The following is a 22,412-nucleotide window of genomic DNA, read 5'->3' as shown; positions in this document are numbered from 1 at the left end:
TTCAAGGTTTAACCTCTTTGAAACCGTGAACGTCTGCTGTAATGTGCGCACAGAAACAACAACAACAACCCGCTGGTGGTACGAGATGGAAATTAAGAGGATCGCCAAAGTCATTATAAATCGTCCTCTAGGGGTGATCATAAATAACTAGAACATTCCGCGGAAAGCCGTGCAGAGTTGTCGAGATATTTCCGTCTGGGTTGGAAAAAAATGTAACCGTGACCTGAAACTAAAATACATGTTTAACGTCGTCGATGGGAACCGATGGGTGATGGCTGAGGGATTCCCTCTCGATAAAGTAAAGTACAAGTCCGATGCAGTGGTCTCAAATTGTGCTTTTCTGAGACGTTCAAAACTCACCTACATGCACTTCGCTAGCCTCCTCCTCCTCCTCCTCCTCCTCTTCCTCCTCATTAGCCGATCATGCGTAAGGAGACCTGTTCTATTTTTACTCCCCCCCACCTCCCTACACACCACTGCTACACCGAGTGTGTACGTGTGTGTCCTCTTACTGAAGGTGACGTGGGGCTAAGAGACCGGTGGGATGTGAGAAAGGAAAATGGAAACTATAATGAAGTTTGAGAACTATTAGGAACGTGGAGGACAATGAATTGAAAGCTTCTTGTAGACGAACGCACAAACGCCACACGACCTAACGCGGACCGGTTTGGATATTCTGACCTCGGCTTCACCGCAGACGAATGTCGGGTCATCTAGTGTTGGCAACCAATTAGTGTCGTGCTAGATTACTATGTTCGTTGCCGTGATGGGGGGGGTGTGGACCACGCTGCCAAAGATATTTGGGTTGATGTGTGTCTGTGCGTTTTGTGCACGCGGGACCACAGCTGCAGGGTAAAAACCAATGACTCAGATGATAAGAATTGAGTAATTTTGTGTGTGTGTGTAACCAGCTGTTGACCCAGATGAAATGCATTGTGTAACATCTTGAAAAAAATATTTTTAGTTATTGTGCGAAAAAGAGACTTCTCCTACACAAGAGCAGACATGAGCTCACATGCTAACAGCTGCATGGCCAAATGGCCAGAATTAGAAAATTTTCTAACACTCTTCTTCGCCTACCATTTGTTCTTCTCAAAGAAAATGACAGTTTGGACCATGTGGCTCATTTATTAAAGATACTCCAGACTAAGTCGCGTGCCATCAAAGATTTAGATCTGTGCAAAATTCAGTGGGGCAGTCTGATTTTTCTCCAGCGGTCTGCGCTGTACCAGCAGCCAAAATAAAATGCTCACATTATAATGTACCCTTAATAATAAGACCCTTTGACGTAAAACTCAAGTAATCTATCAAAAACAAATAGGAATGCTGGTTAATAATTTAGTGACTGTGTGACCAAATCTAACGAAGTCTCCCGTCGCTCCCCTTCCTCCTCGCGCTGCAGGTCGACGCGTCGCCATGACTACAGAAGCGGGCTCTGAGACCGAGGTGAAGGAGAAAGCCGAGGAGCCTGCCGCTGAGCCGGTCCAATCGGAGAAGGCCCCGGACGAGGCCCAAGAAGTAGCCAACGCCGAGGGGCAGGAGAAGGGGAAGGAGGGCAAAGGAATAGGTCGATACCTGCCGACATGGCTTAAGAAGCAGAAGTCTCAGAGCCAGGTAACGTTTTCATCATGCTTCTAAATCCTAATGAATTAACATTTTAGTTGGGTAATTAATATATGTCTCATTTCTTTGCTTCCCCCCCCCCCCTCTCACCCAAGCAGACCTCCCCGACCAAAGAGGCGCCGCCCACGGAGGAAGCCGTCGGCAAGGTGACACAGCAAAAGGGGGACGAGTCTGCCCCGGAAGTGAACGGTCACGCAGAGGAAGTGGAAGAAGAAGAGGAAGAAGAGGAGAAGGAGGAGGCAGTAAAGTCGGAGGAAGTGAAGGAAAAGGAATCAGAATCTCACTCTACCGCCAGCGGAGACAACAAGGTATTACTCAGTCAGACTCGTGCTGGGGGGGGGGGGGGGGGAGAAGCCGACTGGTGTTCTCCCAGTAGACTTGACCTGCTGCTCAGCTGAGAGAGCGACACGCGCACATGAGCACATGAACGGTTCCATCCAGTGATCACATTAAGACACTCGGGCCCACCCAGTGACATCAGCGCTTCTGTGATCAGGCCAAAAGAAACGCCTGCAGTTACCAAGAGCAGATTCTGACTGGAAGGAGACGTAGAAAAGCAAGCGAGCGAGCGAGAGAAGTTTGGTCTTCACTGCTCTGTTTAGACCGTCCAGTTTTGAGGGATTGACTTTGTGCTCCTGAAGAAGAAGGGGAACACTTTGTAACTGTGGTTTGACGTCCTTTGTTGTTATTTCTTTCGGGGTTTTTTTCCATTGCACATTCGGTCCGTCAGACCGCCAAGGCTGAGGAGACTGCTGATAAAGTTCCAGAGGAGAGCCAGCCAACAGCAGAGGGAGAAGGAGCAAAGGAGGTGCAGCAGAAGAAGGAGCAGGAAGGGGACGCGGCCGGTGAGGAGGAGCAAGGAGGGGAAAGAGAAGGCCAGACTTCTATTTTCCAGTCTCCTCTCCGCCTGGTGAGGAAAACCAAGATGAAGCTGATGGAGTGTCACGTGAGCCTCCTGGACGGGACCGACTTCACCTGCGAGGTGGAGGTAAGATGACGTAGAAACAAACCGCCATGCGGAGTATTCTTCTGCTTCATCAATTGCCGACGATGTAATTGCTAATAGGATCAGATGCAAATTGCAGAGCTCGCTACAGGGGCTCATCTGGTGACCAGAACACACACTTTTCTCAGATCCACAGATGAAAGAAGACATTGTAGCTCCACTCTGAACAATGTTTAATAAAAGGACAAACGGACCAAAAGAGGAGTGGACGGAATGACTCTCAGATGGAGGGTGGAGGGGTTCATACACACACAAGACACCTGCAGATTATGGGGGTCCCACCAGATTAGTCAGATACTCCCCACCAGAGCCCTCTACACACACTCAGACGTGGTCATACAGATCCTCACATGTTCTTCATGCTGGTGTCCCTGCAAGGTCACTTGTTCTTCGTGCTGGTGTCCCCGCAAGGTCACTTGTTCTTCATGCTGTGGTCCCCGCAAGGCCATATGTTCATCATGCTGGTGTCCCCACAAGGTCACTTGTTCTTCATGCTCGTGTCCCCGCTGTTTAACAGTTTATTACATATGGTGACGAAAACTCCCCATGTGATCTTTAATTATTATTAGTAGATATGTCGAGATTGAGAATAAATGTCTCATCATTTGATGCAACTCTTTAAATGAATGAGCCTCTTCACGCTCCCACATCCTGCCACGTCTAGATGTGTCCCGTTGGGTTTTTTGGGTGGATTTCAACCTGCAACTTTTGTCACAGTGAGAGCCTTTTCCTCCTCGTCGACAGTGTGCCGACGGCCAACAGAGTGTCCACGGCCGTTTGAACAGTGGCTGCTTTGTCTCCCAACAGAAAACGCTGATAGTGCGATTAACTGCTATTGTCCTGCGATGCGCGCACACAGACACAGACACACACACACACATCCATCCATCGAACCCTGTACTCATTGGCATAGTGAGGTCGCGAGAGATGCACAATGCATTCCAGAGATTACATTTTCTGTTTTGCCCAGCAGGCCTCCAACACACAGACGCACACAGACACGCACACCAGTTGCGGCTCTGCCTCTTCTCGTCCACCCCTCTATCGCGTCCAATTTATTGCAATCTAATTTATTCTGGCGTAACTGCTGGATGCATATTTGATCCTGTTGTCCAGCCTCGAGTGGAGATTGTGTCCGTATGCTTTGTGCCTTTTATTTGTGTGTGTCTCTCTCTCTCGGGGCGAGTTTTTAAAGGAGCTAGGAGCTTTTTTAGGCTCACGTGGCACTAATGCCGTTTCTGAGAATGTCATTAGTATTGGTTTCAGCGGGACTTTAGTGTCACGCAGTTTATGTGGCGTTTCAGGCAGGAGTGGAGTACTGTTTGCATAGTGGCTTTGTGATGCATGGCGCCAGGGTGCACTTATCATGTCCTTTTTGTTTACACGTAACTCATCTCTTGAGCCCTCGCGTGGTCATTACGGGGTTTACCGCTCCCTCGTGATTACACGTAGATGCTGCAATTCATGCCAATCTTGCAATAAAACAGTGACGTAGTTGTTGATGTTTTACGGTTATTTCCGTCGCCGTGGTTAGAAGCTGTAAAAAGGGTTTGAAAGCCTTTTTTTTGGCAGGGGGGGGGGGGGGGGGGGCTACAACATGCAAACATAACATGTTTTTAATGTGAACCTTTTGCGTTTGCTGTTCAGTTGTTTTGCTGTCGTCCTGGCAACAGCACGGCAATGGGCCAATGAATCGATAGATAATGGATTAATGTCCTCATTCCTGGGTAGTAAGGCAGGCGGGCACGGGCGCCGACACCCCCGGGAAAAGGTCACGTTCTGCGGGCGTTCAGAATGCGATGACACCGCTGAGTGCGGGAATCCGGCGCTTGTTGTCCACAACGTTTAGGAAAAATACTGCAGAAGAAAAAGGCACCCTTTCATCTTCTCTCCTTCCGCTTTGCTCACGCCCCCCCTGCCCTTTGTGCGACTGTCTGTGCGCCGACTGCGTATTTGTGTGTGTGTGTGTGTGTGTGTGTCTGCATAGAGATACACTAGAGCTGTGCCGACGAACTGAAAAGGCCCTCTGCCCGACCGTCTGTCTGTTTTTTAAAGGGCGCCGTTGTGCGTTTGCGCTGCTCGACTGGATGTGTGCTAAATGTCATTGTCATAATTGAGTGTGGAGGATTTTATGACCACGGCTCCACATCGGGCCGATGGAGGAATGCGTTGCCGTAGAGACGGGCGAAGAAAGCGAGGAACGGAATAATGGGACCGATGTAATGAGACAGAAATGCATTGATCGAGGATTTGAACAGGAACTTTGTTACCATGGCAATAACAAAGTTACATTTCAACTGGGGAAAAAAAATGTACAGAAATGCACAGACATTAATCTTTGCTGTTTTGAATCTCTCTATTCCTCCAGAAACGGGCCAAAGGCCAGTTCCTGTTCTTTAAGGTGTGCGAGCACCTCAACCTAATGGAGAAGGACTACTTTGGACTCTTTTACATGGACAACCATGCACAGACGGTACACACACACACACACACACAGGACGCACCATGTGTGGAACAAGTCAGTAATGTACACATGTGCAAACCCTCGACGTGGACGTCTGCGTAGTGTCACTGCTTCCTGCTGGAGGTTAACGTTCTTCCTGTCTCCCCCCCCCCCCCCCCCCCTCCCCCCCTCCCTCTGTCCAGTGTTGGTTGGACCCCACCAAGGACATCAAGAGACAGATACGCAGTAAGTTTTCCTGCTCTAATCCTTCAACGTGACCTCCCTCCCCGTCTCCCTGGTCCTTAACCACTTGTTTCACGCGATGCACACGAGCGCCGTCTTCTCAGCCAAAACGGCAATCGGTGAAATATTAATGCAGCGTTGACACGAAGGGTTCAGGTATCCTTTTATATTAAATGGAAAGACAAACCGCATCACAACAGAGTCGGACATTGGAAACCCGACGGCAGCAGCGTGCCGATCGCTCCGCTCCGTTACCCGTTGGTCGGCCGCGCGGCGTCTCCTCTTTTGTTGATGGATGAAGCGCGTGCCGCCGCCAAGCAGAGTCCAAGCTTTGTTTAATCCTCGAATACAAACACGTGTCCGTCCCAGTTAGAAAGGGACGGTCCTTATGTGTGGCATCAGTTCACACAACCGTAGGATTTAGATTAGGACGGGGCCTTATGGCCTAAATCTATTTATTTTTGGGTAATCAATACATTTTTTTAATATATTTCTGTACTCTTCTGTGTGTTAAATACATTAATGAGTAACTTAACCTCAGATATATTTCTTTTTTGTTGTTGCTGATGCTAGATTATGATATTGATAATTATTTAGAATATGTCTCACATGGCTTACTGTCATGAAAGTTTTCTTCAGGAATGTTTTTTCCTTAGCTGCCACCCCGACACACTCGTACAAACCTTAGATTTTAGATTAGATTCAACTTTATTGTCATTGCACAGGGTACAAGCACTGAGACGACGAAATGCAGTTTAACATCCAACCAGAAGTTCAAAATAGCAATGAGTATGTGCATATGTAAAGTGTAATAAGGGAATAAATAGATATGTACAGTAAGAAATAGTTGTGCAATAACAGTTCAAGCACGCGCACAAACACGTTGCGATTACGGAAAGGCTGGCGACAGAAGGTGGCCGGAATGAAAATAGGAGGTCGTGGCCTACGTGAGGGTGTATGCGTGTGAGATTTGTAGGACGTCCCAGAGGAAACCACATTGTGACAAAATGCTGAAGATATTTTACGGTTATGTTGCGTGTCTGTAGGGCCTGATGCTGATGAAAAAGATTACGGTTTGGTATTTGATGGAGCCAGAGTGAGGTTACGCAATCCCGGGCTTAGTAGTCTAAAATCTGTTCTGCATTAGTACCAGCCACTTGTCTATGTCTGTCAAACAAACCGTACTTACACATTCCCCTGCATTCACTACACCTGTGAAACTTCAATGTGCTGTAAATAATCTCTTTCCTCAGATAACAACTGGCAGTTTGTATTCAACGTCAAGTTCTACCCTCCTGACCCGTCACTGCTCACCGAAGACATTACCAGGTACACACACACACACACACACATCTTTTTTTAAAGGGAAGTCTTATAAAGTTTTCTAATTGCACGTTTATCAGACACCTGGTGCTTAGAAGTCATACATTCAGAGCTTGTTTTTCGCTGCTGAAGGCCTCGTGATAGTTTCCCACCGCGTAGGGCTGAGTCCATCGGCACGAAAAGGAAAACCTTGAAGCTGCTGCAAAACCAAAGTGAACCAAAGAGAAGTGAAATGAACTAAAAATGTATATGCATGTCTACGGCCCGACTGCGCGTCGGGAGCCGGGATCGTGGACATTGCTAATTCATTTGTGATTACGCATGCATGCACACACAGACACGCTCCAAGCACACCGCATTCAAGTGGGAACGTATGTCTAATGGGCCGAACAACTGCAGCTAAAGGCTAATCGAGGACACGCTCGCATGCATTCACTCACGTAGTCAAGTGCCAACTGAACTGCATTGTGGGTCTCCAGTAACTATTTATACTTCCACACTACAGGCGTGCAGTTTGTTTGCCCAGTTCCAACAGAGACATCTTGATTTCATACGTGAACGGAGAGTTTTAAAACGGCATTTTCCATCCTCGGTTACCAACATGGTACCAAATGCTTCATTGTCCTGAGGCGGTGAGGAGAAGCTCTGTAAGTGGATGACTGGGGCTTAAGCCTCCGTGTCATCAAATCCCACCAAAGTGACTTTCAAGGACATTTTCTCCAGCGGCCCGCACCCTGGGGTGTCCGCGCTAGTTGTTCACACAGAGGCTCCATTCACAAAATTAATTTCTCCACAAAGGGTTTTATAGCAGGGGACAAACTAGATTTCCGACCAGTCGTTAATCCAACCAACCATTTGACGCACACACACACACACACCCACACACACGCACCTTGGGTTTGGGTAGACTGCGGTGAATACAATGGTCATCCCAGCACACTTTAGACCACCAAAGCAGTCTGACCCACCAGCCGACCCCGTTCCTCTTTCCTCTCTGGCAGGTACCTGCTGTGTCTGCAGCTCCGTGAAGACGTGGCCACTGGGCGCCTGCCGTGCTCGTTCGTCACTCACGCCCTGCTGGGGTCGTACACGCTGCAGGTGTGTGTGTGTGCGTGTGTTGTGTGTGCTGCGCTCTCTGCGTCTCTGTTTCGATGAGTCTCCCCTTTGTTTTTGTTTTCAAGGCGGAATTTGGGGACCACGAGCCCGACCAGCCTCGGCCCCTGGACAACGTGGGTCAGCTGACCTTTGCGCCCAATCAGAACAAAGACATGGAGGAGAAGATTCTTGAGCTCCACAAGTCTCTCAGGTCAGACAAAAGTAGCCAGTAACAACGAGTATGTGTGTATGTAAAGTTGTGTCTTTTCCACATACCGTATAGTTCAAACATTGAGATTGAGATTGTATCCTATGGTTAATACAAGGGGTTTTTTGTTTGTTGTAAATGTCCTTTTCTGGCTGTTTTAGGGGAATGACACCAGCTCAGGCCGACGCCCAGTTTCTAGAAAATGCCAAGAAACTGTCCATGTACGGGGTGGACCTGCACCACGCCAAGGTAGGAATAAATGAATGACAGCCTCTCTTCTTCCTCTCAGCTGTTGTTCACATCAGGGAATTAACAGTTTCTTTGATGTGGAAAGAGTGTGTTGGTGTGTCTGCATGTTTGTGTCAATGCATCCAATTGTGTGTGTGTGTGTTTTGTCAGCTGTACAAACACTCAGGGGAGGCCGTTGCCACGGGAACATCTAGTATTTTTCACTGGGATAGCGGGTCATCATGAGTATTTTTATGTCTCTTTGTGCAATAGAGGCTGGGAAAATAGGGGAAATATCCATGAGAGAGATAGAGGGGGAGGGGGGATATGTGGGATTGAGGATACAGAGGAGACAAAGACATGGCCGAGATGCGGTTGGAGTGCTGTAAGAGCACGCTCCACTTGTTTGCATCACAGAGGGAGAACCGGGAGCAAAGAACACAAAGAGAGTGTCTTTTCTTTTTTTTTTTCTTTCTGGCATATAAAAGTTTGAGGAATTCAGGAGGCCGATCTATTTCCGTCCTGTGCCATCCATTCGTTGTGCAAGTTTCATGACCCCTTTTTAAAGGAACACTTTCAAATGCTGAATGGCATACTGAATCATTTTCATTAGGAATACCAAATTGACACATTTTTTTTTACAACACATCTTTCTGGCGGAAGATATTTTACATGTTTGCGTGTCCCAGTCAAACCGTCCATTATCAACACGGTGCATCCTCCATTAGTCCTACCGATTTTTCCTGTGTAAATATACCAGTGTAATCAATACCTCCCATACCATACCCAGATGGCCTTGGACTTAAAAGCTTTGTCAGTGAGTTAGTCTGTCAGCTAACTATGTTATAGTTGCAATGAAATATAGTGCGCCGATGTTGTTAAATGTCTTGTTTTTGATATACATTTGACTACAGGACTCGGAGGGCGTGGACATCATGCTCGGCGTGTGCGCCAACGGGCTCCTGGTTTACAAGGACAGGCTCCGGATAAACCGCTTTGCTTGGCCCAAAATCCTCAAGATTTCATACAAGAGGAACAACTTCTACATAAAGATCCGACCCGGAGAGGTTTGTTCCCAGTTACACGTGCCCAAACCCAGCGGGTACTGAGCCCCTTGCGACGGAATCAGGTCCCGATCTTTGTCTCCGCTTCTCTCTACGACAGACGGAGCAGTTCGAGAGCACCGTGGGATTCAAGCTCCAGAATCATCGCTCTGCCAAGAGGCTGTGGAAGGTCTGCGTGGAGAACCACAGCTTCTTCAGGTAGACCTGCACGCTACCATCAAACGTCCACCCGATGCAGCTTGTTAGGCAAAGTCCAATGAAGGAATATGTGCAGCATTGTGCTCAACAAAAGGCCCAACGAGTTCACACACACACACACACACACACACACACACACAGAGAGACAGAGAGAGAGGCCGTTTCTCAATACCTAAGACGGCGAGAACGGACTCGCGTTCCCGCGAGAATAGACTCGGGAGACAGATTTGGGAGTCCTGACTCGCAGGTTCGGGAGAACGGAGAACGGTCATTTCCGCAATTGGAACAGCAGCTGACTTGATGACGTCACCACGTCAGCTGGTCTTGCTAATACGTTTTTATTTTAGTTTTTGACTTAAACATTTTACTATTCAGTCAGAAAATTACCTTACGTTACTTAAAAAAGTAGTATTTATAAACTTCGACATAAAGTTGTGTTTATTTTCCTCTGTCGTTGTTGCCTGTTGCTGAGGTGAAATGCATTCTGGGATATATGTCTCTCACAAGAACAGACGAGCCTGCTCCGATGCATGCCCGGTAAAATGGGCGGGGCGAGCCACATCCGGGTATTATGACCGTTCTCGGCCAGATGCGGACTTGAGAATTGGAACAGTACTCGGGCTGCGACTGATGACGTTTCACGAGTCCACGAGAACAAAAGTCCACACAAGAACGCATATTGAGAAAGGGCCAGAGAGTCTCTGACTGACATGTGGTTGTTTAACCTGTATGAAGCCTGTGGACATTTTGTCTCTCTTGCGTGTGCACGTTGGCCGTTAAATCACATCACATCGCAGAGTAAAACGCGAGAATCACGCTGCCCTTGATCATTTCAGCATCTGTGCCCCCTCCCCCCCCCCCCGCAGGTTAACGGTGCCGGAACAGCCCACCAAGGCCCGCTTCTTGACTCTGGGCTCCAAGTTCCGTTACAGCGGGCGAACCCAGGCCCAGACCCGCAAGGCCAGCTCCCTCATAGACCGGCCGGCGCCCAACTTCCAACGCACCTCCTCCAAGCGCATCAGCCGCAGCCTGGATGGAGGTAACACACACACACACACACACACACACGGGTTTCTCAAAGAGGTGGCGTCAGGAATGACGGGCAGATGGACGTGTGTGTGTGTGTGTGTGTGAGAGAACTTTGGTCTGTGTGCATTTTGAAATGGGATCAACCAGATACAGGAAATGGCCACAGCATCTGTTTCCTGTCACACAGGGAAGGAGGGATGGAAAGAGGGAATCTGTGTGATCCATAAGGGGAAAAAAAGGCCTCCGCATTGACAGAAGCTCAGCGGGCAGATAGAGAACACGTTTAATAATAAGCCATTTTCACAGCCAATGCCTTTTTGTTTTCAATAAAAGGCACTCACCCTTTTCTGTGGTTTCATGGCTTCAGCTTACAGATCCCACTTTGTGCAGCTGTGCGCTGCTATTCCACATGTGGCAGGATAGTCCTTTAGCTTACGGTGCCCCCTGGTGGACACTCGGCGCCACTGCAAGCCAACCGCCTTTTGTTACCAGATGGTTTGGATTCCTTTAAGTATTATCCAGGCTCATACAAGATATCCCTTTTTTAGGTTGGCTTTGTTTTAGGTGATTTGAAATGTGTTTTCCCGACCTACGCTAATGTCCTGATGCTGTCAGTTATGTCTGTTTCATCCAAACAGAGGGGTTATGCTCACAACCATATTCTGTAGGGTAATACATGGGATGAGTACGAAGAAAATAACCTGAACTATCTCTCTAAGCTGTTGCAGAGTTATACGTCAAATGTTTTATTTTTCTCTGGAGAAAAACAACCCGTGTGTGTGTTGAACAATAATTTTTTTTGTTCATTTATTTTGTCTGTGTTTGTCATTCCTTAGCACCAATGATCAGCATAACTGAGGCGTCAGAGAACGGACGTGAACCCCACCTGGAGCTCCACTCTGACTCTAAGGTGTGTGCGTGCGTGCGTGTGTTATGTTTTTATCATGTGGGGGATACATGCAATACGGGTGATCAGAAAAAAGAAAGGGGAAAAAAAACAAGACTGAGAAGAAAGATAATTCACACATAAATATTTCTCAGTCAGCAGGTGTTTCTTGTACATTGCCGAGGGGCCAAGTTCTCGCAAAGGAACCGTTTGACCTGCTTCTGCATGTTTTTATGTAAACAATGAAATGTCCATAAGAAGGCACCAGGCGGAATGGTCTGAATCTGGTATGCAAGGCTTTAACTCTGAAGGGAGGCATCCTCACTTGAATGTGTGCAACAAAACGGGCCGGATAATCTTATTATTATCTATCTTTGTGTCAACGGCTTGTTTGGATCTCCACGTAACTTATTTAGGCGAGACGCTGCAGGCCCATAAAGTGTGTCCTCTCGCCATATACAGCGTTTATAAATAAATATCTATAGTTTATTTCTTTGTTGTTGCTTCCTCCTGTTTCACCTTCCACTCCCCACTTTGCCCCTTTTTCTCCTCTCTGCCCTCGCTCACTGGTTTGACCTCTGACCCTTTGCTCCAGTTGTGTCTGCACCCTGCTGCGCTGTGCACTGACCTCCACCCTGCTGTGTTCACTTTTAACCTGTGCTCGGTGTGCTGTTCACTGACTAATGTTTTTGTCTCTTTCCCCCCTCTTTTTTTCATTCACACACGTCTTCCTTTTTGTTTTGTTGCTTTTATCACTTCCCTCTTGCGTGCTGTCCTCACTTCATGGAAAAACAAACTTTAATTTACTTCACTGCTCGCTGCCTCACTTTGTGGAAACGTGTGCACGGGTCTCTCCTTTGTTTGCTGCATCCTCTCTCTCTCTCTCTCTCTCTCTCTTGCTCTCTCTCTCTCTCTCCTCCCATCAGTCCATCTTCATGTTCCCTCTATCCTTCTCCTCCTCATCCTCCCTCTCCTCCCTCCCCCACTCCCTCGACACCGCCTCCGAGCTCGACCGCGCCCTTCTGTCAGACATCTCTGAAGACAACGACCTCGCGGACCACTCCGCCCGCCCGACCCCCGCTCTGCGGGCCCTCCCCTCGGACACCACCCCCCTTTCCCCCGAGCGCCAGTCGGCTGACCTCGAACCCCTTGCGCCGACCCCCCCGGCCACGCCTCCGGCCGCGGGCCCCGAAACGTGCCTCGCCCAGGCCTCTGTCGCCGAGCGGCGCTGCCCGGCCGGCACCGGCGCGGCGGCGGCTGCATCGTCCAATTGGTGGAGCTGGTTCTCCCTGAGGGGCGTGGCTAAATACGTTTCCTTCGTGCTGTGCTTCCTCTCGGTTTGGGGCCACAGCGTAAACTGCTGTGCGCCCGCTAAGCTGCTGTCGGGACTGACCAAGAGGCTGAGGCTGTTTGCTCGGAGGCTCACGTTCAAGTCGTCGTCGTCGTCGGCGACGCCGGCCAGAGACCCCGAACGCACCGCGGCGCCCGCGCTGCGTCACGTTTTCAACGGCCTGGCGCTGAAATGGACCCGCCTGGTGGCATTTATCGCGAGCTGCCTGCCCGCCGAACTCGCGGGTTTAGTTCCCGCCGTGGTCTGGCGCCCGACGCGGCTGCCCGCGATGCCCTCCCTCACCCGCCCCCCGGCCGCCTCTTCCTTCGGCCGCCTCTCTTCGCTGCCCTCGTGTTTGTTTCCCGTCCCGCCCCGCGCCTTTCTCTCCCCCCTCTCTGGCGCCCGCCTGCGCCCGTCCCTACAGCGCTACCTGCTGAACCCCTCCCCGCTGTTGCTGCCCTGCCTCCTGGTCGTCTTCCTGTTGGCCGTGATGCTCACAGCCAGCCAATCCCTGGTGCTGGCCCTGATTCTAGCCGCGCCCCTCGGCCTGACCCTGTGTTACCTGGAGAACGTGGTCTCCGGGCAACGGAAGGCGGCCCCGCCGGAGGATCGGTTGAGCTCTCCTCGCGCGCCCCCGAGCGCCGCGCACCGCGCTCGCTCCGCCGCCGCCACCTGGGCGCAAGAGATGTGCGATCCCGCCGCGTAAATCCGCCGCACAAATACGCCGCACAAAACTCCCCCTTTTTGCTTTTCCCACTTCACTGTGTTTGAGTGTCTAAGCCCCGCCTCCACCTTCTTCCCCCTGGTATCTTCTGCTCGATCCCCGCATCCCGCCCACCCCACTGTATTGTCTAAGATAAAGATATTATAGAATAATTAAGTATTAAATAAACCAGGTTTTAGATAAACCCTGTTGAAATAGAGAATGTTTTATTGTGTGTTAAATATAGAGGAAAAAGAGGTATATTCAGAGGTTTAAATACTGAAACTGTATATTTTGGGGGGAGCACATCACATTTTGAGAGCTGCTTCAACCACTTAATCAAATGATGATGAGCTAAAGGCACTTCATATCATAATAAATAAATATATATATATAAACTTTTGAGCCCAAAACAAAATTGTATTTTTGCCTAACTATTCAGTTGCTCTATTTTGCCGTTGTAGTTTAGAGAAAGATTAGTTGTTTATAACTGTACGTGCAATGAGAGAAGTTAGCCTTCTCCCGATCCCAAAACTATAGTCTACTTATTGTTGTGGCCTTTTGTTGAATATCGCTGCTGGTGCAGGACGCGATTAAAAGACAAGTAAAAATTTGCGACTCGGTTCTGGACCCGTTTGCGATCACGGGAGGGCGAACTCGTCTGCTGTTCTGGAGTTCTGCACTTGGGAAGTTGTAACGATGTGCGTCGCATGGTGGGAAAATCCACTTTGACACTACCTGAGCAGCTGCTGCTGGCTCCCTTTATCGGCCACCTCGCACTCCGTCCACGTGACCACTCCTCTGGTCACATGACCACCGTATCACCCATTTCACACCTTTTTTTTTTTTTTGTTGTCTTTGCGCCCCTATCATTTTTTTTTTTTTTTTGGTCATGACAACAACATTGAAGGTTAAGGCGTTGGACTTGAACCCTGGTGATGCAGAAGCCACGCCCACCAAGGTCTGTAGGGTCTCTACCCAGCATGCCTGTTCTCTTTTCCACTGCTATTGTGAAGATGGTTGTTGGGTGTCGAGGGCTTCTATTGGTGGAGCGGCCAAGCAGTGAACCTAAACCTGTCCTCACTCTCTCCCTTAACCCCCCCCCCCCCCCCCCCCCACCCGGCCCCCTTCATCAACAGTCACTGGGAGCCAGCTCTCCGCCTCACACTCTGGTACTGGTTGTTTTTGATTGGTTCGTTTTGTCCGTTATTCAGTGGCTTGGTACGAGTCGGTTTTGTTTTAAGGTGAAGTTGCCCGAACACGTTGACACAAAATCCTTTTCTCTTTTTTTTGGGGGGGGGACAAAATAAATCTGAATAGTTACAACCGATGAAATGACGTCATGGTGAATAAGGATGCTGTTTGTTGAACGGGCACTTTCACCTCTAACCAGCTTCCGTTGCTCTGCTGTGGTTTCTGGTTCACATCTGAGTTTTGGGGGTTTTGTTCATTTGGGTTTTTTGGTTTGTGTCACCACTTCACTTTGTATTTGTTCATTGATCTCACATTTTATTTTCTAGAGGTACAACAAAGTGTATAACTTAAAAAAAAAAAAAATAATTCATTCTTTTTTTTCCATTTCATTTTCCAATGTGTGTGTGTTTGTGTGTGTGTGTGTCTGCCTTCCAGAGTCCATTGAGAGTGCATGGGGACAATATTTATGTGAGGCACAGTAATTTAATGTTGGAGGTTGGTACTGGCGTCGTCTGATGGCCGAATACGAGAGCCACGTGTTTCTGTGTACTCTGACGCCATCAGAACTACGACTCCCTCTGAACTGTGCGACGCCGCACAGGACGCCTGCCCCTCTCGCACTCTCAGGCTCTGCTGCATGCGTTGCATTGCGCCGCCGTCCAGTGGTTTCGGCGCCCGGCCGTCCCGTTTCACACCGCCGGGCCGCTTGAACACGAGCTTGGAAACGCGACTCGAGGGTTCACCGCTATGACACCGTTTCCGCCATCAATGAATTTATCGATGGTGTCGCTAGCACTACAATGCGTTTTAGCATCTTTTAGCTCAGCTTTTTTGGGCTAAGTCTTGGATCAACTCGATCTGATCATTATCGGGGTTGTGAACTGCAGGGGGGGGGTCCATGAACCATATCCTCCAGAACACAAAGACTTCTTTCATTTCTTTGGTGTGTATCTTTCTACACAACAATAGTCGAGACTTTTTTCCCAAGCGAAGTGTTCACAGCGGCTGCTGTGTGATGGGGGTCCGGCGGCGTGTCAGCGGGACTCTGTTGCATGCTCCGTGCATGTTGAAGGCTGTTTTTGTGCACTTAAGAAGAAAGAAAGAAAATAAATCCTCTTCCGATTGTTGATTATTGGCAGGCGACTAACCTGACTCATTAACTCACCTGATCTCTCGCGTGATTGGCTGCATTTCCTAACGTACTAAAACAACAACCGCTTTTTATGCTACGTGGGACCGATAGTGATTACATGGTAATGACAAGGTAATGTGGATCCGTCTCCTTTTCTAATATCCGTATGATTGAATCCTGTATTTGTGAGTAAAAGGGAAGAGGAAGAAGAATACAAGTAACAAATGGAGAGATGAGGAGGAGAGTACAAAAACAGGACCGTATTGAAGGATGATGATGGACTAATTTATCAGTCACAAAAGCAGTGGAGAGGGGTGAGAGGGGGGGGCGAAAGGGGGGTCGTCCACTATTGGCTCCACGTTGTGCACTGCTGCTGCTGGCTGGATTCAAAGGATACGCTCCTCATCGAGATGGAGAGACCCTGTTTCACTGCAGCCTAAGAACACACACACACACACACACGGGTAACAGGTGTGAGGCCTCAGACCCCCTTACACGAGGCTCCAGTGAGGCAGGGCGTCCATCTTGTCGTCCTCCTGATTGACTCACTTTTGAACCAGATGATCCCTTCCCTCCTTCCCTTCCCCCCTTCCCTTCCTCCCCCTTTCCTCATTCCTTTGCCCATTGCATTTCCCTCTCTTTTCATCCGACCATCTTTCCTTTGCACCTTCCCCCCCCTGGGCCTTTACCCATCAACCCTCTGTTATTCATTTATTGTTTGTCCCCCCTCTCCCCTCACCTATGTCCTCCCTACATTTATCATTGACCCCCCCCTGTTCCTCTCCCTCCCCTCCCTCATCAGGACCACGATAAGACCCAAGACGACGTTCTGAAACACCAAGCTAGCATTAGCCAGCTGAAACGCTCCTTTATGGAGGCGCCTCCTCCCTCTCCTCCGCAGCCCAACCAGTGGGAGAAACGCCTCACCTCCTCCCCCGCCACAACGATACGTATCCAACAGCAACAGCAAGTGGTACGTGTGTGTGTGTGTGTGGTTGGGGGTGTGTGTCCCTGACGTGTCCGAAAGCACAATCTCACTAAAACTCTAAAGTCTCCTCTCTCGCTCTCACTGCTTTCTCCACGGCGGGGGTTTCATAAACCGATGGTGTATCTTTTTCATCACTTTTATGCACTTCTTTTCTGCACTGCTCCAATTCATTATTTCTTTTCAGCTGGACTTGTTTTTTAGTTTTTTTCCTGTTTCACATTCAGCTGGTTTCGGGTTCACACGACGAGACGTCATATTTGTTTTGGTTTTCCTTCCTGTCCGTCTTCTCTCAACCTTTTGGCCCTCAGCTGCTCTCTGCGTCCTGTGTTTTTGTGTCTTTGCCGTAGAGCCTCGAGGAGGAGATCGCTTCCGCGCTCCTCAGTAGAGGCGCCGGCTTTTGTCCCGCTCCGCCCGCCCGCCGCAGCGCGTCCGACCCGACGCTCGATGGCGATATAACCACAGCTACCGCTTCCGCCCCCGAGGTGCTGCTTAGGCCCGTCGCTGAAAGTAAACCCAGACGTGCCGTAGCGTCCACACCGCCTGCTGTGGGCGCCGGATGAATGGTTGTGGCTTAGTGGCGGGGGGGGGGGGGACCATTCATCCTGGAGGCCGGCATGGTAGATCCATGCAGATGTTATGATGTCATTTTCTAACCAGCTCCTTTGGGATGAAATAACTTTAAAAAAGCAGCAGGTATTGAAGTGGCAGTTTTTTTTTTTTTTCCCTTAACGGTCATAATACAAATGGCACAAAAGACCTTTCACAGGTCAAAAGAAATCCACATTAAGAAGCCGCCAAGTTCATTACCCCGCTGCTTTTTATCGTTCTCATCTTTTGAGGATAAGCGCTCACTGATGTGACGTCATCTCTATTCCGTCCATGTTATTCTCTTGTTTTCCTTTCTGCTCCATCGTCCCGTCTCTTTGACTCGTGCATGAAAGACGCTCCTCCAGGGAGACGAAAGGGACTGAGAATACACACCCAACCCTTTCCCCCTGAAGTGCTTACACCGATGATGTCACTGCTGTCTGTCTGTGTGTGTGGGTTTGTGTGGGTTTGTGTGTGTGTGTGTGTGTGTGTGTGTGTGTGTGTGTGTGTGTGTGTGTGTGATTGTCACGGTAACTTCTCTGTCACGCAGGAGAGTCCAGCCCCCCCCGTGGAAGCAGCCGCCGCTGCTGCTGCCGAAAACTCGATCGCTGACACCAAAGAAGCCGCGAAGGTGCATCTAACATTTCTTGCATTCATCCACGCAGCCTTCCATGCGTGGCGCTTCCCTCCTTTCCCTCCACTCCATCCTCCGGCAGCTTGACATGTGCCTGCCACGGCGTCCCATCATTTTGTCCTCCTCACTCTGACATCCTTCTGCCTCTTTGTCCACAGTCGATCATCATCATCATCGTCATCATCATTTTTGATTTTCTGTCTCATTTTTATTTGTTTATCTTTAATGACCACGTTATGTTTTTTATGTTTGTTTTTTTCTGTCCCCCATGCGTTTGCTGTGTATGTGTGCGCACATCATTGTGTGTGTGTGTGTGTGTCTGTGCACTTTGTGTGTACATCTGTGTGTGTGTTTGGTGTGCGTGTGTATAGACAACCGAAGTTGAAATCGAGGAAACTGTTGTCGTCCAAGAGGTTTCCATAGCACCCAAACTCGGACGCGTCGCGGTCACCGCCGGCCCCCCCGCCGGCCCGCCCGCACACCAGGAAGCACTAGAGCAGGAAGTGACAGTCCAAGAGGAAGTAGTGGTAAACGAGGAAGCCAAAGCGGCAAAGCAGGAGAGCGTTTCCTCCGAGAGCGAGAGTGAAGAGGAAGCCGAGTACCATCCAAACGTCTCCATCTGCCACACACAAATACCGGAGGAGGAAGAGGAGGAGGAGGAAGAGCAGCAGGAAGAGGAGGCGGTCAAGGCGGCGGAGGCTCCTTCCCTTCTACCCGTAGCGGCGTCCTTGCCGGAAGACGCCCGGGAGGAGAAGAACGCGGAGGGGGAGCACCAAGCCGAGAGGGAGGCGACGGAGGGCGAGGCCCCCAATGGCCCCCCCGCGCCGGAGGGGAGCGCGAGCGGGGCGGAGCGAGAGGAAGGACCCAAAGTGAACGGAGACGCCCGCCCGGTTGAGGCAGAACACCGGCCACAGGTTATTTGTTGCTCTGAGGTAAAGTCTTCACTGGGCCCCCCCCCCCCTGCTCCCCCCCAGGGCTTTGGTCCCGCCCACCGACCGTAGAGACGCCCACATTGTTTCCCTCCTTCCCGCAGCGTCCCGCTTTCCCCGCGAACATCCTCACACGACACCTTTTCTGATCTGTGGAAACCAAGAAAGTACAGTTAAAACCTCCTCAGGTGGGGGGGGGGTTACGTAACGGACCGAGCCCTCACCGGCGCGTGTTGGTGTCGAGTCGCCCGCCCCCCCCCATACGCAGCCGCGCTTGTGTTTATGTTTTAGTTTCTGTGATCTCCACCATCATCGCACTTCACACCGCCATCGCCTAGTGCCTCCCCGCTGCGCCGTAGTGTGTGTCTGCATCGCGGTGTGGTGTCGTCAACGGGGGAGGGGCCTGAGCTGGGGGGGGGGGGGGGGGGGATGCTTTTGCTCTGCATGCCACATATAAAGCGTGCGTGCGTTTGTGCGAGTTCCCTCCAGGTGTTTGGCAGTGACGCTGCCAGTCACGGTCCCCGTGGCAACGGCGTTGCGGAAACGGGCGTTGCCAAGCACTCGGAGGGGACGCCGCCCGTCCCTTCTGAATGTCACCTCCGTGGGCTCGGCCGTCCCATCAGGTCACCTGGGCGCCGCGGTTTGTGCATGTTTTTGTGCGTGTCTGTCGAGCCGCACGTCGACCGCCAGAGACGGGGTTCTGTGGGTAGTCGTGCCGCTGTTGTTGGCTGTCGCTTGTGCGTTGCTGGAAGTAGTCGTTGTTGCCTGCGTTTCGCTTTGCCGCCATGAGTTTGAAAGCCTTTGATGGTTTTGTTGATGTTTTGCATGGATTTGTTTTGCATGATCCGCTGCGTGACGATTACTCGGCGCACACTTTGCATTCACATCATTTCAGTTCAACACACACACACACACACAAAGTGAAATCTAAAGCTAGTGCGTAGACGACAACATGTTTCTTTGTGTTACCTTAACTCTCTCCGGTTTAATGCACTAACCCTCTCTCTCTCTGTGTTCATTTCTCTCTCTCTCCTCCCTCCCCAGCCACCTGTGGTAAAGACAGAAATGGTGACTATATCAGACACGTTTGCCGCCCAGAAAACTGAGATAGCCACAAAAGAAGTTCCCATCGTACATACGGAAACCAAGACCATCACATACGAAGCCGCACAGGTGCACACTTCAGACACACCAGGGGCTTTTGAAACGTTTCGATGTCGTTGTTGTTGTTTCAAGACTTGATAATGTTCCGTTTTGAAAGCACGTCCCAAAGTGATGGCGTCGCTCCTTCCTCAGGGGAAACCATTTATCGTCCGACGGGGACACGCTAATGCTAACGTGCAGCCAATGATCTCTCGTTGTTGCCCCCCCCCCGCCCCCTCCTCTCTGGTTATCAGCTGGATGGCAATGGCGACGGCGAGCCTGGAGTGTTGATGACAGCCCAGACAATCACCTCCGAATCTCTGTGCACCACCACAACCACACACATCACCAAGGTACGCGCAGCTTTCACCGCCGGCGTCGCGTCGTCGCGACAACGCCGCCCATCCAGCAGTGTTCCAGTGGGTTTTTTTTTTTTCTTGTTGCCGCAGACGTTGAAGGGCGGCCTGTCGGAGACGAGGATCGAGAAACGCATCGTCATCACCGGCGACTGTGACATCGACCACGACCAGGTCGGTATCCCGGCTCCCGGCTCTGATTGGTCGCTTCGTTCTGACCAGGGAGGGAACACTTACACATCTGCTGAATCCTTAAGACATGTGACCAGTCCCACTCCGTCACTGGCACATCCGCCTCGTCACTTATTCATCCATGCGTTGGGGGAAATGGCCTCTTGACCTTCTTCTTTTTGCCCCATCCTGTTTGGTATTTCTACATGTTGTCCTGGATGTGATGAAGCTACGTGTGATGCTGTCACATCTGAAAGAAAAATTCAAACTACACAAGTGTTTGATGGAATTAAATTTAAAGGCATGTCAGATATTGACATGACTAGCTATTCACTCAAGAGGAAATTGCATGTAGCCCCTTAAAACATCTCCATTTCCAAAGAAATATATTTATTCCATTTTTGCACCACCCCTCGTCCACTGGTTTAAATTGCCTGTGTTGTTTGATTTGCTGGATTTACATTTATTTTGGAAGTTGGAAAACAGGATTTATTTTGAATAATTCTTCTTCCACTTGATGTGTCTCTAAGGTATTTTACTTTACACCCCCCCCCCCCCCCCCAGTAACAAACATTAAGTTAACCCAAAGAAGTAAAATCTCACAAGTCACACATTGCTTGTAAATCCAGCATTCTTTGTCATTTTCATTATGCTTCTTATTTAATTTTTCATTTAACTCCACCGTTTTCCCTCCCTCCCTCCACCCATCCCCCCCCCCCCCCCCCCCACTGCCTGCCTCGCTCGGTGCCTCCGTCGCGCGGTTGCCCCCGGTTACTGCAGGCACTGGCCCAGGCCATTAAGGAGGCCAAAGAGCAGCATCCTGACATGTCTGTCACCCGAGTGGTGGTTCATAAAGAAACTGAACTGGCTGAGGAGGAGGAGGATTGACTGAACTCAGGTAATAATAATAATAGTAACTATTTATTATTATTATTATTCACGAGGCGAGTGAGATATTGTCTTTGTGAACACGGTGTTTCGACACCGACTGCAAATCGACTTGGTAAAACCATCAGCCACGGAGGGAGGGAGGGAGAGCAGAGGAGAGGAGGGAGGGAGGGATGGAGGAGAGGAGAGGAGAGGAGGGAGGGAGGAGACGGCTGATGGCGGTTTTGTGTGTTGAGGAGGAAATGTTTCAAGTAGGAAAACCAATGTGTGAGTGTCAATCATCACGCTGCTCAGGCTGACTGCCTTCGCCTCTACCCCCCCCCCCCCCCCCCCCCCCCCCCTCTCTAGAGCTGAAGGGCCCATCGAAATCGCTTTCCTCTGTCGACGTCGAACGACCTCCATCACCCCACGACAACCGACCTTGACTGATTGACGACGACGACGAGGAGGAGGAAGAGGAGCAGAGAAGGAGAAGCAGAAGACGAGTGGGAGAGAAGTTGCCAATCTCTCCCCGGTCGTTAAAAAAAAGCCTCACTCCGGAAAAAAACAAGAAAAACAAAATAAGGTCCCGTCTCCCTCCGAGGGAACAAAAAAGAACCACTTTGTTAGTTTAATTATTTGTAGCGCGTTTCTATTTTTTAATAGTGTTTTTTTTTTCTTTTTTTTTTTTTTTCTTGTCATACAAAATGAGATCTAGTGCATCCGTCATGTTTCTCAAACTTTAAACCTGCAGGAATGCACTGGAGACCCTGATGAGATGATCGTTGTACTGATCATCTCACCAGTAACTGACAATCAATCAACTCATTGACCACTCAAATATAACTTTTTAACTGATTCGACAGAGCTTTGGTTCTGGAATTGGCACATTTTCTAAAGTAATTTGTTAAGTCACAGCTCGCTCCATCCACTGTGTTGTAAATGGAGAGTAACGTACTATAAAATAGTTATTTCCAAGTAACACGTAGGACTTCAGGACCCTAACACAAACACACACACACACCTGATTC

General features: G+C 49.8%; 1 protein-coding gene across 12 annotated transcripts in view; it reads left to right on the top strand.

Moving 5' to 3' along the window:
* epb41l2 (erythrocyte membrane protein band 4.1 like 2) overlaps positions 1-22,073 on the top strand; it is a 27,895-nt gene extending 5,822 nt beyond the window's left edge. The window contains exons 2-24 of one of the 12 annotated variants that reach the window (XM_062559815.1): positions 1,403-1,614; positions 1,719-1,931; positions 2,354-2,611; positions 4,998-5,102; positions 5,276-5,318; positions 6,569-6,644; positions 7,640-7,736; positions 7,820-7,944; positions 8,103-8,190; positions 9,084-9,236; positions 9,334-9,431; positions 10,298-10,470; positions 11,297-11,370; positions 15,009-15,068; positions 16,508-16,678; positions 17,041-17,175; positions 17,832-17,912; positions 18,287-18,847; positions 19,889-20,017; positions 20,242-20,340; positions 20,437-20,517; positions 21,295-21,412; positions 21,751-22,073. In XM_062559815.1, the coding sequence (XP_062415799.1) occupies positions 1,417-1,614; positions 1,719-1,931; positions 2,354-2,611; positions 4,998-5,102; positions 5,276-5,318; positions 6,569-6,644; positions 7,640-7,736; positions 7,820-7,944; positions 8,103-8,190; positions 9,084-9,236; positions 9,334-9,431; positions 10,298-10,470; positions 11,297-11,370; positions 15,009-15,068; positions 16,508-16,678; positions 17,041-17,175; positions 17,832-17,912; positions 18,287-18,847; positions 19,889-20,017; positions 20,242-20,340; positions 20,437-20,517; positions 21,295-21,402 (3,126 nt within the window). In that variant the 5' untranslated portion in view covers positions 1,403-1,416 and the 3' untranslated portion in view covers positions 21,403-21,412; positions 21,751-22,073. Of the gene's footprint in view, positions 1-1,402; positions 1,615-1,718; positions 1,932-2,353; positions 2,612-4,997; positions 5,103-5,275; positions 5,319-6,568; positions 6,645-7,639; positions 7,737-7,819; positions 7,945-8,102; positions 8,191-9,083; positions 9,237-9,333; positions 9,432-10,297; positions 10,471-11,296; positions 11,371-12,272; positions 14,256-14,518; positions 14,552-15,008; positions 15,069-16,507; positions 16,679-17,040; positions 17,176-17,831; positions 17,913-18,286; positions 18,848-19,888; positions 20,018-20,241; positions 20,341-20,436; positions 20,518-21,294; positions 21,413-21,750 lie in introns of those variants that run through there. The other 11 variants (XM_062559817.1, XM_062559816.1, XM_062559819.1 and 8 more) reach the window with 11 other exon arrangements.
* Positions 22,074-22,412: the final 339 nt, after the last annotated feature.

The sequence above is a fragment of the Pungitius pungitius genome, chromosome 20, assembly GCF_949316345.1.
Source record: "Pungitius pungitius chromosome 20, fPunPun2.1, whole genome shotgun sequence".
Classification (NCBI taxonomy): domain Eukaryota; kingdom Metazoa; phylum Chordata; class Actinopteri; order Perciformes; family Gasterosteidae; genus Pungitius; species Pungitius pungitius.
The sequence above is the reverse complement of the archived record's forward strand: the minus strand, read 5'-3'. Positions and strand labels throughout refer to the sequence as shown.